This window comes from Mytilus edulis, chromosome 13, assembly GCF_963676685.1.
Source record: "Mytilus edulis chromosome 13, xbMytEdul2.2, whole genome shotgun sequence".
NCBI lineage: Eukaryota > Metazoa > Mollusca > Bivalvia > Mytilida > Mytilidae > Mytilus > Mytilus edulis.
This window is the reverse complement of record NC_092356.1, coordinates 40268459-40283551: the sequence shown is the minus strand read 5'-3', so window position 1 is coordinate 40283551 and position 15093 is coordinate 40268459. Positions and strand designations below refer to the sequence as shown.

Here is a 15093-nt window from a genome sequence, read left to right as displayed (position 1 = left end):
GCAAAACTCATTATCCAAATAAGTATTTGGCCCCAAGCCAAAAGGTGCATTACAGTGGAGTTCTCCGCATTTGTTAGACACTTCTGGGGATATAAGAATTTAATATATAATAGGTGAGGCACTATGAGCAGTATAACATAAATAGATATAAAATGTATATGTATATCGTGTTAAAACTTAAGCAACAAATTGGACTCTTTTTTCTTTAAATATTCCCCAGGGTGTTATTCGTTGTATGATTTACAATATGACAAAAGAAATAGATGAAAAGAAATAAATGCTTCCTTATGTATAAATAAGAGTAGTACCTTGTAACTAACATTTTGGCAGTAGTGTGACAATAAATCTTTCTTTACGTTTTTTCTGTCTAAATGCGAAATCGGATGCTTTACATCTAATTAAAGTTTTTCAGGACTACACGGTGTTGGATGAAATATTTTTTGATTAAATAGTTCTAATTGTGTTGATAAAAAATATGAAATTTAATATGTTATTAACATATTTCATAATAAACTGAAATTATAGTCATCTTACAATTTCTGCTGTGTTAGTTTCTGTATGGAAGTATTATATTGACAGGAACTACTATCAATATAATACTTCCATGGTTTCTGTAACATGTTGATTCATATCCATGTCTTTATTGTTTGAATGTAATTCTGAGAATCTCAGTGACATGCAGAATAATAAACAACCTTGGTTTTCAATTTATGACGTACATTTATTAAACAACCTTGGTTTTCAATTTACAACGTACATTTATAATTCTCACACTTTTTTCTATTTGTTGAATTTCAAAGAAAAGCAATTTTAAAATATCGCGAAATCAACATTATCTATAATTTATAATTATTTCGAACAAAGTTTGTGAAGACTTGTTCTGTTTTTTTCAGCTTGATAGAATGAAACGAAAACAAAACGTATTGAACGAAACGACACGATAAATTGACATAACGACATTTCCATGATTACCGAAACAAAAAATTGACATAACTAATTAAAAAGAAACGAGAATGGCAAAACGAAACGATGACTATTCAGTGATGAATTCTATGTACACAAAAAACAAAGTATATTTTCAATTTACGACATATATTTATATTTATCACATTTTTTTTTATCTATATGTTTACTTTCCATAAAAGCAGTTTTAAAAGCGACACCAATTACCTATCCTTAAACACATGACATGGGTAAAATCTCTTTGTTCTTACTGTGCTTTATCTGGATATGCATTAGCTACCTCAGATTTACTGCACAGTTCAAAAGTACTCTGACCTTTAGGGTGCGAATCCTGGATTTTGAAAGGTGTGTAATTCAATAAAGTTAAAAAAAAATATCACCGAGTGTAGCGAAACTAAAAACAATTTTTAACGATTTTATGCTAAAACATGATATGTTTTTGCATGTTTTGTGAGCCAAAATTTGTTCCTGTGAAAAAAGTTCCAGTGGAACTAATATCACAGGAAATATGTTCTGGGAGAACTTTTTTCATAGATAATTTCAATATAATTTGTTCCATCTTTATGAAATAAGTTCCACACTTTACCTGGTGAAATAAGTACTGGATTGGTGAAATTTGTTCCTTACCTAGTGAAATAGGTTCCAGGTTTATGAGATTTGTTACCTGGTGAAATAAGTTCTGGGTGTATGAAATTTGTTCGGAGTTCCTCACCTGGTAAAATAAGTTCCTAGTCTGTGAAATATGTTCCACTGGTTAAACAGGTTATCTTATATACTGAACATTTGTCATCAGTGAGTTTAAAGTTATCATTCAAGTGCATTATAAAAATAAGTATAATATATTGATAATATAATAAATGAAAAATGTAAATCATCCAATATGAATCTTGTGGACTACAGCAAATGTTTAATTATAAAAAATGACAGCACACTCAGTACAGCATTTAGCTTGCTTTATAATTTAAGTGTAACAATAAAATGTTTCGCTGTGCGATATGTTGCAAAGGTACTTATTTCAGTGAAAATAGGTTTGAGAAGAACTTATTCATTGATTTCTTTGAACTATGTACATATTGGTCTTAAGCTAATATCACAGGAACTTATTTAAAACTTTTAACATTAACTGGAACAAAATTCATGGAGCTATGATATTTGTTCCGGAACTTATTTCATATTTGGTAAAAAAATTAGTTCCGGAACAAATTTTACAGTGCTGGAACATATTTTCTGTTATATAAGTTCCGGCGGAACACATTTCCTATGAAATTTGTTCTAGCGGAACAAATGTCACGCCGGAACATATTATTTGTTACATTTTCCCATCAAAGGGTCAATCTAATTAAAATATTAATCTCTGATTTCGTTATACTACATATGTAGTTAATTGAAAATATACATGGTTTTATGTATGTGTTCCAGACCGTATTAGTATTTGGACCGTACGCGTAGGGTCTGACTAATATCAAGAAGTTGGTCAAGTTTCTTAATGCATATAACAGATCAACATAACTTAACTCTCAAATTGCTATAAAAAAGTTCAATTGCAATTGAAATAAAAACTTTTTATTTAAACTATATAAAAAATTCACGCTAATTAAATCTGTTAATCTCTTGTATTTAGCATATCGATCAGTAATTAATTGAATTATGATCACTGAAATTGAAGATATCGGAAGTAAACATAATTTGGGAGGACAATTGTTTCAGAATATTTAGCAACTTTACGAAAAATGCAGATGCAAAGGCATGCATGAACTGCAAACATGTAAATGTAAAAAATACTACGTTACTTGTGGTAGCAAGTGTCACCTTGGGCGAGTACCAAAATAGGATTCAGATATACAATTGAACAAATATTTAATTTCAATTGTTCCTTTGTTCATTTTATCCATCTATTTGTAATAATAAAAATTTGTGAAACTAAAAATTGAGATTGTGATAAACGTTTGTTTAAATTTAAACCAATATAACCCATAACATGTATGGTCAGCTCAAACTGAACCATACGCGTATACTCATACGGTCCGACCGTACGCGTATGATCCAAATACTCATATGGTCTGGAACATGTGTACAATTCATCACTGAATAGTCTGCGTTCCGTTTTGCCATTTTCGTTTCTCTTTCAGTTTTGATTTTTTTAGACATAGATCCGTTGATTGTGGAATGTCGTCCTCATATTTTCTAACTGTTCACGTAAATTGATGACGTCATGTGTTAAAACATTTACTGGCCAATCAAATCGGTATTTATCATTTAATCTGCACGCTCAGGATGACCATTTAACCCGAACTCCTACGTCGTTCGTGTTAATATCGGAATAAACTTACCACAAAATAAGGGTCACATGAGCTGTGCAGATTAAATGATAAATACCTACTCGCTTGGTCAATAACTATAACTAGTCTTATATCTAATGTAAATGCCTCAAATCACCTGCATATCGAATTAGTCATTTTCAAAGTAAACAAAAACAATCAACATCATGCATGATGTTTATTATTCATAAGCATTGCATAACATATATACAGATTGCCCTTTTAAGTCTTAGATTTTCCAGATTTCAACTATATAAAAAATTATATGATTGTTTATCGCTCGGAACAGATGAAATTGGAAACTTCAAATTATTATTCAAACGAAGTTCATGCCGTTTTATATTAAGATGAGTAACAGTGGAAGACATAGTCTGTAATATTATTTTTCACTAGATATAATAAAGTTACATGTAATAAAGATAATATTTGTTCCAACATAATAATTATAACATTGTATATTACAAAATTTCCAGTGGAACTATTATTAGGCAAACACATTCATATACGTTGACAACAGAATTTTACGATTAACAGTTGTTTCTTCTTCCTACTGAAGGTTTTCTTTCCAAATAAAACCAAATGGTGAAATTCTTAAAGTATATCACCCTCCTGAAGATGATGAAGTGTTAGCAACGAAAAAGGGTCTTGCTGGAATGCTAGCTGCCAAAATGCATGATAAAGAAGAGGTAAGTTATACAGATGGGATATTTTTTTACGGAGATGTTATTTATAAATACCGAGTCTGGAAATTTAGAAATGGTCCGGGTAAATTTATTGACCTTTAAATAATCTTATTCTTAAAGGCTGCCAATTGAAAACAGATCTTTGGATATTATTTTATTCGTATTGATATTGAGTTTTTTTATCACTAAATTAAAATCAAGCTAAATATTGTTTTTATTAACGTAGTATCAATGTGCATTTACGGCTCTACAATCTGTCGATTCCTACTCGCACAAAGTCATGTTTTTTTCTGAATGTTTTAAATGACGTCTTTACTAAATCCACTGGGTTTTGGATGTTTACTGATTGGTATTAAGAGCAGGATTGTTGTTTTTTTTAGTTGCTAGCCTATTTTATTTGAATTAGCTGTCAGAACTTGCGAGTACTCTCAGATCTGTGCTTAGTGGTGTTTTTTTGTTGTTGTTGTGGGGATGTACAAGTACCCTGTCACGTCCACTCTGTACTTTTGTTATATGTATTTCTATTTGTATCAATCTGAAGTGTTACGCCATTTTTATCCGATTTTCGTAGTTTGTTCTTATGTTTAGTGTTATACCTTTGTCCCATGTTACGGGAGGGTTGGCGCATCAAGTTCAAACTAGTTTAACCGCGCCACATTCTATATGGTTCTGTCCCCAGTCAGGAGCCTGTAATTCTGTGGTTGATGTTTGTCACACTTTATTGTATTTTTTTTATTGGGGGTTCTTGTTTTATGCTGTAGTTTCACTGTCCCAGATTAGGGGTTATAACTTGTTCAAACCGCCACATTCTGTATACGTCTGCCCCAAGGCAGTAGTTTGTATAAGTCAGTGATTGACATTTGGTACCGTGTGTTACGTTTTTGTTTTTCGTTCATTATTTTGTGCACAAATCAGGCCGTTAATTTTCAAAGTAGTTTTCTCATTTGAATTGTTTTGCATTTGTCATTATTTCTGGGCCTTTAAAGCAATCTACTTAAATTATAGACCTCTGATTTCTTGTGAAATAGCAGTAATTGTCTCTTTGAAGTTGAAGAGTATAAAAAGACTGTAATTCGCACTTTTAACTGACATTATATCAACTTGTAAATATTTGAAATAAATTATTCGTGATTTAAAAATGTTACTATATAGCAATTTTGTTTAACACGGATAAAATGTCCTTCACATCACTTTCCTCAGTTGCAGCCATGCTTGCATCTACGTCGTTTGGTGTGTGGTGCTTAAGTCATTGACATATTATATCACATCTTCGTTTTGTTAGTATATATGTCGTGTACAAGTTGCGATTTTGTACAGGTTATAACATGTACAAAAATATTGTACATGTTATAACTTGTATAATGCAAAAATACAAGTTATAACATGTACAAAAGTACACCATACACGTTATAACCTGTACAAAAGATTGCTTAAAAATGGTTTTAACTTGTACAAAATCGAAAAATAAGGATATGTTTCTATTATCGCTACAGATGATATTGACCACAATAAAATTTTCATAACTTTTTTATTATTCCTTCATGTTAGTGTGTTTTGTCCTTTTTTGATACAGTTAATGTCCAGGGGTCGGTATTACAAAGCATTCCTTAGACCTGTCGTAAGATATATCTTAGGACATGTCTTATGATCCTCTTATGACTATCTATGAACATATCTTTATTTGATGAATTATAATTGTGAGTGTCCACTTTGAAGGCAATAGTAAAATACTTTCATTCTATAGTTGACACTAAAAGACATAAGAGGATAGCCAGGATAGATGTGTCTACAAATTAAATTGGGAATTGAAATGGGGTATGTGTCTAAAAGACAACAACCCACCCATGGAGCAGACAACATCCAAAGGCCACAAATACATGCTTTCAAAGAAGGGGATATATATTTAAAACATCAAAATGACATTCGCCTCATGCAATGATCCTATAGTTTATAAAAAAAAATTGAGTTATAAATTTACATAATACCCTAGTCCCACTAGGCCACGATCGCACTACGATCTGTGAAAAAAATGGAAATTTTGATGATCGTGGTACGATCGTGTAGGTCGCAGTAAGGTCGTACCACGGTCGTGGTGAGGTCTTCAAGATCGTGAAGAGCGTGGCTAACTTTGAACATGTTCAAAACAATCGTGGTGCGGTCGTGGCGAAATTAGGTCGTAGTATAAGCGTAGTGAGAGCGCACTAAGATCGTAGTAAGATCGCAAAGGTCGCTGTACAATCGTAGCGAGAGCGTGATTCTATTTGGAGAGATTGCGCTACGATCTCACAGCGACGTTATTACGACCTTACTACGACCATCACGTTCTCACCGCGACCCAACTACGCTTCCACTACGACTTTACCACGCTGTTCACGACCATAGTACGATTCTAGCACGCCCTTGCAGTCCTCATCACGCTCTTCTCACGACCTTACTACGTTCACACTACAAACATCATTTTTATTGTCATTTTCACATAAAATATATAAAAAAAAACTCCCTAGATTTTGTTTGTTTGAATGTATTTATCCATTTGCTCTAACGACTCAACCATGCTTCTCGTTTTTATATAGAATAGACCGTTGGTTTTTCCCGTTTAAATGGTTTAACATTAGTATTTTTTGGGCCCTTTATAGCGTGCTGTTCGGTGTGAACCAAGGCTCCGTATTGAAGGCCGTACATTGGCCTATAATGGTTTACTTTTATAGATTTTTACGTTGATGGAGAGTTGTCTCATTGGCACTCATACCACATCTTCCTATATATATATTGACACATCTGTGTCATCTCTGCTATCGTTCACTAACATATCGTCATTTGAGCTTTATGGACCAGCAATAGGTTGTAATTTAGGTTTGATTGGTCTTTCCGACATCTCTTGATGACAAGTATTATACTACTTATGTGTATAGTATCAGTTTAATTGAAGTCTGGAGCTGGCATGTCAGTTAACTGCTAGTAGTCTGTTGTTATTTATGTATTATTGTCATTTTGTTTATTTTCTTTAGTCACATCTTCTGACATCAGACTCGGACTTCTCTTGAACTGAATTTTAATGTGCGTATTGTTCTGCGATTACTTTTCTTCATTGGCTAGAGGTATAGGGGGAGGGTTGAGATCTCACAAACATGTTTTACCCCACTATTTTTGCGCCTGTCCCAAGTCAGGAGCCTCTGGCCTTTGTTAGTCTTGTACTATTTTTAATTTTAGTTTCTTGTGTACTATTTGGAGTTTAGTATGGCGTTCATACTTTGCTCCCTCTGCCCCTACATCAACCCCTACCACCACGCCCACGTGTTCTAGTAGATTTTGGTGGCATGACTGTATTGTTTCCGAGAAATCTCCGTCTTAATCAGAAATAGAAGGCATGGAACTATATTGATATGAAACACGATATTGACGGTATTGCTGAGAACGTAGTAAGATCGCGGTATGAACGTAGTATAATCGTGGTAAGAACGTGCTATAATCGCAGTAAGATCATGTTGCAATCGGATAACTCGTGGTATGGTCGTAGTGAGAACGTGAAGAGCGTAGAAAGATCTTTATAAGCGTAGTGAGGTCGCAGAATAAGCGTGGTGAGAACGTGGTTTAATCGTAGCGGGATCGTTGTAGAAGCGTGATTAGGACGTAGTAGCATCGTGAAAGCAACGAAAATTAACATTTTCATGCCGCTCATACCGCGACCTCACCACGATCTAAATTTATTTTAGATCGCGGTGAGCGTGGTGCGATCGTGGTCTAGTGGGACTGGGGCTTAAGTCGTAATGAAGTGTGGTCCAATGAAAACTATTTCAGCTCTCTCTTGCTTTTACAGAGTAAGCATATTGTTTTAGTCTTTGCATGCTATAAAACGAGAGGGAGGAGTATTACCCAAAATTATTAGGTATCGTTCTTAAATTTTTTGGAAGAATTTAGTTACTAGTATCTAATGTAATTGTCATTGAGGAAATGCAAGCTTTTAGTAAATAGTTTCACACTTATTTAAGCCATGATGGATTGCATAAAACATACAAACATGAAAACACATTTTGACAACATAAGTCATGAAACATATATTTCTGAAACTTTTTTTATCATTGTCCTCTACAGGAAAAGACACGTTCTGGCCTATTTATTGTTGTTCTTTATGCATTGGTGAATTTAAATGTAGATTTTACTTCATTAAGATTTATTTTTAATTCTGTAAAAGTTAAAACCATTTTTAAGCAATATTTTGTACAGGTTATAACATGTATGAGGTACTTTTGTACATGTTATAACTTGTACAAAGGTTCGTGTTGTTTATTCGTTAGTTTTCTATGTTGTGTCGTGTGTACTATTGTTTTTCTGTTTGTCTTTTTCATTTTTAGCCATGGCGTTGTCAGTTTGTTTTTAGATTTATGAGTTTGACTGTCCCTTTGGTATCTTTCGTCCCTCTTTTGTATTTTTGCATTATATAAGTTATAACACATACAATATTTTTGTACATGTTATAACCTGTACAAAATCGCAACTTGTACACGACATATATAAATGAAAATTCGCAACTCTTATCTTAAGACAAAATAACTGTTTTGCTAATAGGAGAAAGACAAAAGAAATAACCGCAAAAAAGAAGACATTTTAGATATAACAATATAGCGTGAAATAATGATTGATCCTTGTTTAAAAAAAAAGGAGGTACCGAAAATATAAGTTTTTTTTGTCTCTAAAAGGCCTTTAAAACATAGATATTTTAACTTTCATTCTGTGTATTTTCTAATAAAATTAGTCAGTTATAAATTTATTGTGTGTGTAGGTGTCCGTTCGTCCGCCCGCCTGTCCTTTCATCAACACTTCGGAATAACCTCGAAAACACTTTTACTAAATTCCACGAAACTATCTAGTTGACATTAGTTCCCTTTAGTTTTGTGTCAATGATATCCACTGTGTATGCATGTTTAAAAAAATCTTTTTGGTTGGTCGGTTGCTGTTGGGGGGTCTATTTGAGGAGGTCTTCATAGTGTTTCTAGTTGGTCTTATAAATTCCTTAAAAGCATAAAGACGAGATTAAAGGGCAGACGGACGTATCATGCGCTCATGGAGCAGCTCTATATTTGTAAAATGTTCAAGAACATCTTCATGACCAAGATGACAGACAATTTTAAAAACTCCAAAAAGCTAATTTCTGGATTCTTAATATTTTACCATCAAATCGGTTATTACATGACTGCTGTTTTCTTTTTTTACAAACTGATACAATTAAAACAAAATAAAAAGAGAAAAGTGTAATACATACCAAGTAAATCTGTCTGAATGATAAAGTTGTAAACTACCAATGTATAAGAACCACATAGTTACTAGCTTAGCAATGTATTTCAGCTACATACTGGATTGGTAAATGAAGGAAATGGACAATGGAAATATCTGACACAAGAAATTGGGAACGAGGGTGAGTTTGCGATAGATTTCCTTGTCATTTGTGTAATTTTTTGAAATCCTATGTATATATATGTATATTCGTTTCACATTTCTAAGGAGATACTAGTAGTAGATTCATATTTTCCATATAATAGTATGTATGTATACAAATGAATGGTAAATTATGTTCGCTCGTTATTACATTGATTTCCTTTCCACTGGCCATCTCTCCAGTTATAGCCAGTATAGGGAAGTATAATCATACCAACACCGAGAAAAGTTCCGGTATCGCATGATATTGAAGCCTCTCTAATGAATCATATGTCGGATAAAAGCCCCTATACAGAGCTTATGTTGTATTGTTATATGTATACCCGACTTTAAATAAAAAGTATGTTATGCTTATGCTGATTCTTATGAATCAGACCGTTTACAACCTGGCCCATACAATGAATGCGTATTCTATAATTGAAGAAACGCGGGTTGAAAAAAAAAAAAACACTTTCGTATGTAACTATATATATATATAGCATTAGCATAGTCCATATCGTCCATTTCATAGTCAGTTTTCGAAGTAAGAGAACCCTGTGACCCAAGTGTACTATGTTAGTAGACAATATCAAACATATCTAACAATATTTTACTGATGGTTGATTGTCTTTTAGGACCACACTCCGCCAGATACACAGTCAAGGAAACAGAGACAGAAACTGAATTCAAGAAAATTAGAAACAGTAACATCATAGAACATGCCAAAGAAATGTTCGAAAAGGTATATCCGATTTTCTATTACATCCGTTGAAACATGCAGTTATTATAAGAATAAGGAGCATATATGACACGAATTCTTAATTTTTGACATGGAAAGTCAGTAATAATGATAAAAATGAAACTAAATTTAGTGAGTCATCGCAGAAATCTTTTTTTCAAATTTTTTTTTTCTTATAGTTTTAAAGTTTTTGTATAAGAACCCTTGTGTGGATCCTTTAAGTCTATCTTAAAAAACATTTTTTTCCCCTACTGCATGATTAAATTTTGATATCGTGAAATGAAGTCCCTGCTATAAATTCTAATCACAATGATAACTATTCTCGCCTGAACACCCATGGCCTTTTATGATCTTTTATGATATTTTATTTATATTCAGCGGAGTAGCATACCAAGAATTTGTGAAGTAACTAAGATTCCTACTATACAAATCCTTGATCATATCATAGATGTAGTGGGTATTACATCTATGATCATATATATATAACTCGTCTAAACATCAACCCAACAATGTTAGGTCCAGGCTCGCCGGGATTCGAACCCATGCTACTGAGATATCGTGACACCAAATCGCCTGCACTGTAGCCGTCCCGCTAGACCACACGACCACCTGGGCTTCACAAAAATAAAGCTTTCGGTGGCCGTGTGTTACCTTTCCTCGTCAGTTTTAATCTAGTGTCGTACTACAGTACATGATATATAAGGCACGGAGATGTTATTGTTACAGATCAGCTCATCAATTATCTGTAGTAAAGGATCCTACAAATTAATGCAAGATACAATCACAGAAAATAGGTCCGTGTAACACTTATCAATTCAAAGTTTTAAAAAGTTTTAAAATTTTAGATTTTTAGAATTTTGATCAAAGTTTCAAAATATCAAAATTCAAAATTGTGTAAAAGTTTTGAAATTTTGAAATTTTAACCAAATAATTAAAATATTAAAATTCTAAATATTGTTTATAAATTTGATAGTTTAGAAATTTGATCAAACTTTTAAAATACTAAACCTAATGTGCAATTTTGATTATTTCACTTTTTGAAAGTTTGATTTTTTAGATTTTTGATTAAAATATCAAAACGAGAAAAGGGGTGAAAAGAGGGGTACTTGTAAACTGCAAAACGAAATAAAAGCGGAACGAAACGAAACAAAATGAAATGAAGACATACTGATACTTAAAAGTTAATGTAAAACATAAAACCACAGACAGGCAGTTGTAACAGGTGAAAAATTGGATGACAAAAATAAATATTTCTCAAAAGAAGAGAATTCATTTTAAACGCACGGCTCTGATACTGACCATTTTACTTGCTAGTTTTCCCAGCACCCATATTTTAAGAGTAACAGTAAAAATGACCAACTCGCAGTAGGTCAAATAGTATGGTAAGGTTGAGTATATAAAAAAGAAGATGTATAATATATATATTCTACTGAACTTTAAGCAATAAAATGGCTCAATACACATTGTATTATCTCATTTGATTTCAAATTTGTCTGTTATGCTTTACGACTTCTTACTTTCTGCAATCACGTCGGCAGATGGATATATCATTCCATGTACATTTTGAACGATCGTCTTTAACGTTTTAATCAACTATTTTTGTTCTTTATTGTTGGTCTTAAATATTCAGCTTTGAGCGTTCCTGAAGAAGATAGATCCAGAAAAGCGTTTCGGTCGTAAATTCTAACGTTTTGTATTCATTATTTTTTATCGAATGCATGACGTTCATATATTGCCTTGTTGCTTGTATCAACGATTTCAGATCTAAGTATTGGTACAGCAGGAATACTGAATTCATGGTGTCGCAATGAACGTTGTGCTTGTCTGGAATGTGGGAGGTTTTTGATATTTTTTTACGCTGAAATTCAGAATAAGACCAATATTAGTAGCTTGGAGCCAGGATACTGCTATAAGGTATCTACATAAAGTCACCATAGATAGATACTAGAATGTAAAATATGAAGTTGAGCCAGACGCGCGTTTCGTCTACAAAACACTTATCAGTGACACTCGAATCAACATAAGTTGAAATGGCCAAATAAAGTCGTCAACATCCAACTAATTGTTCTGGTTTTGCAAACGCTGTATACATTCATATCATAAACGTATAACATAAACATTATTTTCAGCCTTCATATTTATGTAATAGTTGCTGCTGTACATTTATCGCCCATCTATCAATTTGTATGTGTCGGCGTTTGGAAATTGAAAATCATTTTAAAAAGTTTATATCATGCAGTTATATTTTTGGGAATCCGATATATAAATATAGTCACTAAAGTGACACTTTTTTTTTGCTGGAGAAAACAAAATCTGTGCAAGCAGAGGACAAAAAAAAATCTGAATCCAGATTTCCCGCATGCCTTATAGTAATAATAACTTCTGAACCAAATAATTTGATTAATAAAGCGATGGAAAACTTAATAAAATTGTTTGCGCTCAGCGCGTTTATTTTTTCTTCACTTCGACAAAACAACCATATTCCCAATTTTTAAGTTAAATGGTTGCACCCTTAGACAACGTTTGGACTGATGCTTGTACAAAATATACGCATTTACCATAATATATCCATTAGGGGCCCTAAAGGACCAACCACTGTTTTCAAATAGAAAATAAAAGGAAATGATTTTTTTTGGTATGACGGGATATCATTGTTCCGTATTTGTTACTTGTGCATTTTTAAGAGCATATCCAGGAACATAGATATAGCAAAACAGTTTTTTTTTCTGACGGTGAGAATTTCTTCCCTTTAAGATATATAAGCTACTGTTACCTGCTTAAATTAAATATTTAATAAAAAGTATACCTTCATGTGCTACTTTTTGAGTAAAACGAGGTCGAAATTTCACTGGATCTTTGAAATCAAAATTCTGATTTGTGGACATATTTTTCCTCCCGACAGAAATGCACAACGTTTTTGTTTTAAAAGATAAACACAAGCTGTTTTTTGATAAATTATTGATAAGTTCTCTCTTACATGTATTATATAAATTTATTTAATATCTTGTTTATAAAAAACTTAAATTTGTCAAATGTTCAGGAACAACCTATTTTAAATTATCAATTTTTGGTTGCCAGTAACAAATATTTCATGATTGTTTAGGAACAGATAAGCAATAAATCCAACAGGGAGCCTGTTATTCATATGATGAAGTTATTATCTTTAGATTAGCTTAATTGAGGTCTGGAGCTGGCATTTGTCAGTAACTGCTAGCTTTATATATAGTAGTACTTTGTTAATTTATTATCATTGTTTAGTTTCTTTTGTTTCCTTTTCTGACATGGGACTTGGATTTATTTAAAAGTGCGTTTAACTGTGTGTATTGCTGTGGGTTTGTTTTTTCTACATTTACTAGATGTATAGGGGAAGGGTTGTAATCGCACGAAACATGTTTACCCAGCCGCGTTTGTGCGCCTGTCCCAATTCAGGAGCCTTTGGTCTTTTTTTAGTTTTGTATGATTTTAATTTTAGTTCATTGTTATATAATTATTTCGTAGTTAAGTTAGTATGACGTATATTATCACTGAACCATCACTGCACCATCACTGAACCATGGTCGTGTTCAGGGTACCCCTCTTTTCGCCCCTTTTGTCTTTTTGATATTTTAATCAAAAATCTAAAAAGTCAAACTTTCAAAAAGTGAAATAATCAAAATTGCACATTAGGTTTAGTATTTTAAAAGTTTGATCAAATTTCTAAACTATCAAATTTATAAACGATATTTAGAATTTTAATATTTTAATTATTTGGTTAAAATTTCAAAATTTCAAAACTTTTACATAATTTGGAATTTTGATATTTTGAAACTTTGATAAAAATTCCAAAAATCCAAAATTTTAAAACTTTTTAAAACTTTGAATTGATAAGTGTTACACGGACCAAAATAATTATATTTATAAGTACGTCTGAGTCCGTGACAACTCTACAACAGATTTATCCATCGGATCACCAGCAATACTATATATACTACTCAGTGATGTTAGTCCGGCGAGATTATTACATAGATACAGGAAGATGTGGTGTGAGTGCCAATGAGACAACTCTCCATACAAATAACAATTTAAAAAGTAAACCATTACAGCTTGTATTGCAATTTAAACTGAGCCTTTGGACTCCAGAATAATCTCGGACTAATGTGGCAAGACTGAAATGTTCCTATGGTAGAGCTCTGGATTATCTGGCGATTCAAGAATTAGATTAAAAGTTAAAACGGCTTTTTGGGAAAAAATCAACGGCCGTTCTTCGTATCCGATCACATTTTACATACTCCAGTCACGTGATAACGTCAGATCTTGGAGTCTGCTGAAACCCAATATTCCGCTTTAAAATATCTACGAATAATGAGTTGATTGCTATTATATAACTATATTATATAACTATGAGTCTGCATGAAATTTCAAACAGATGGAAAGACAAAGGTAAATACCGAGACATATGTGTATAATGTCACCTGCCCTCATGATGTATAACATGTATAAGCTGCAAAGAAGTGTCAGGACCGCAGTAGTTCAAATAATTAAGTGCCTGTCCCAAGTTAGGAGCCTGTAATTCAGTGGTTGTCGTTTGTTTATGTGTTACATTATCATATTTGTTTTTCATTTATTTTTTGTACATAAATTTAAGGCCGTAAGTTTTCTCGTTTGAATTGTTTTACATTGAAGTCTTTGTTTATTTCGGGGCCTTTCTGGCTTTCATATCTGACTTTGCAGTATGGGGTTTGCTCATTAACAGTTGAAGGCTGTACAGTGACCTTTATTTGTTAATTTCTGTGTCATTTTGGTCTCTTGTAGAGAGTTGTCTCATTGGCAATTATACCAAATCTTCTTTTTTATATAATGTATAAGGGGAAGTCAAACCATTTTTTTTTTTGGGGATAGATTAGAGAGTTGTTTACGAAGGGTGGGTCTTTTCACCACTGAACACCACCAAACACCGCTGAACACCCCAAAAACCCACAACCACTAAGAAAAACTGTAA

General features: G+C 32.8%; 1 protein-coding gene across 1 annotated transcript in view; it reads left to right on the top strand.

Moving 5' to 3' along the window:
* The window catches only part of LOC139501259 (uncharacterized), a 114282-nt gene that overhangs the window by 12117 nt on the left and 87072 nt on the right, over nucleotides 1-15093 (top strand). The window contains exons 4-6 of the mRNA XM_071290282.1: nucleotides 3838-3967; nucleotides 9308-9377; nucleotides 10012-10118. Coding sequence (XP_071146383.1) covers nucleotides 3838-3967; nucleotides 9308-9377; nucleotides 10012-10118 — 307 coding nt within the window. The remainder of the gene's footprint in view (nucleotides 1-3837; nucleotides 3968-9307; nucleotides 9378-10011; nucleotides 10119-15093) is intronic.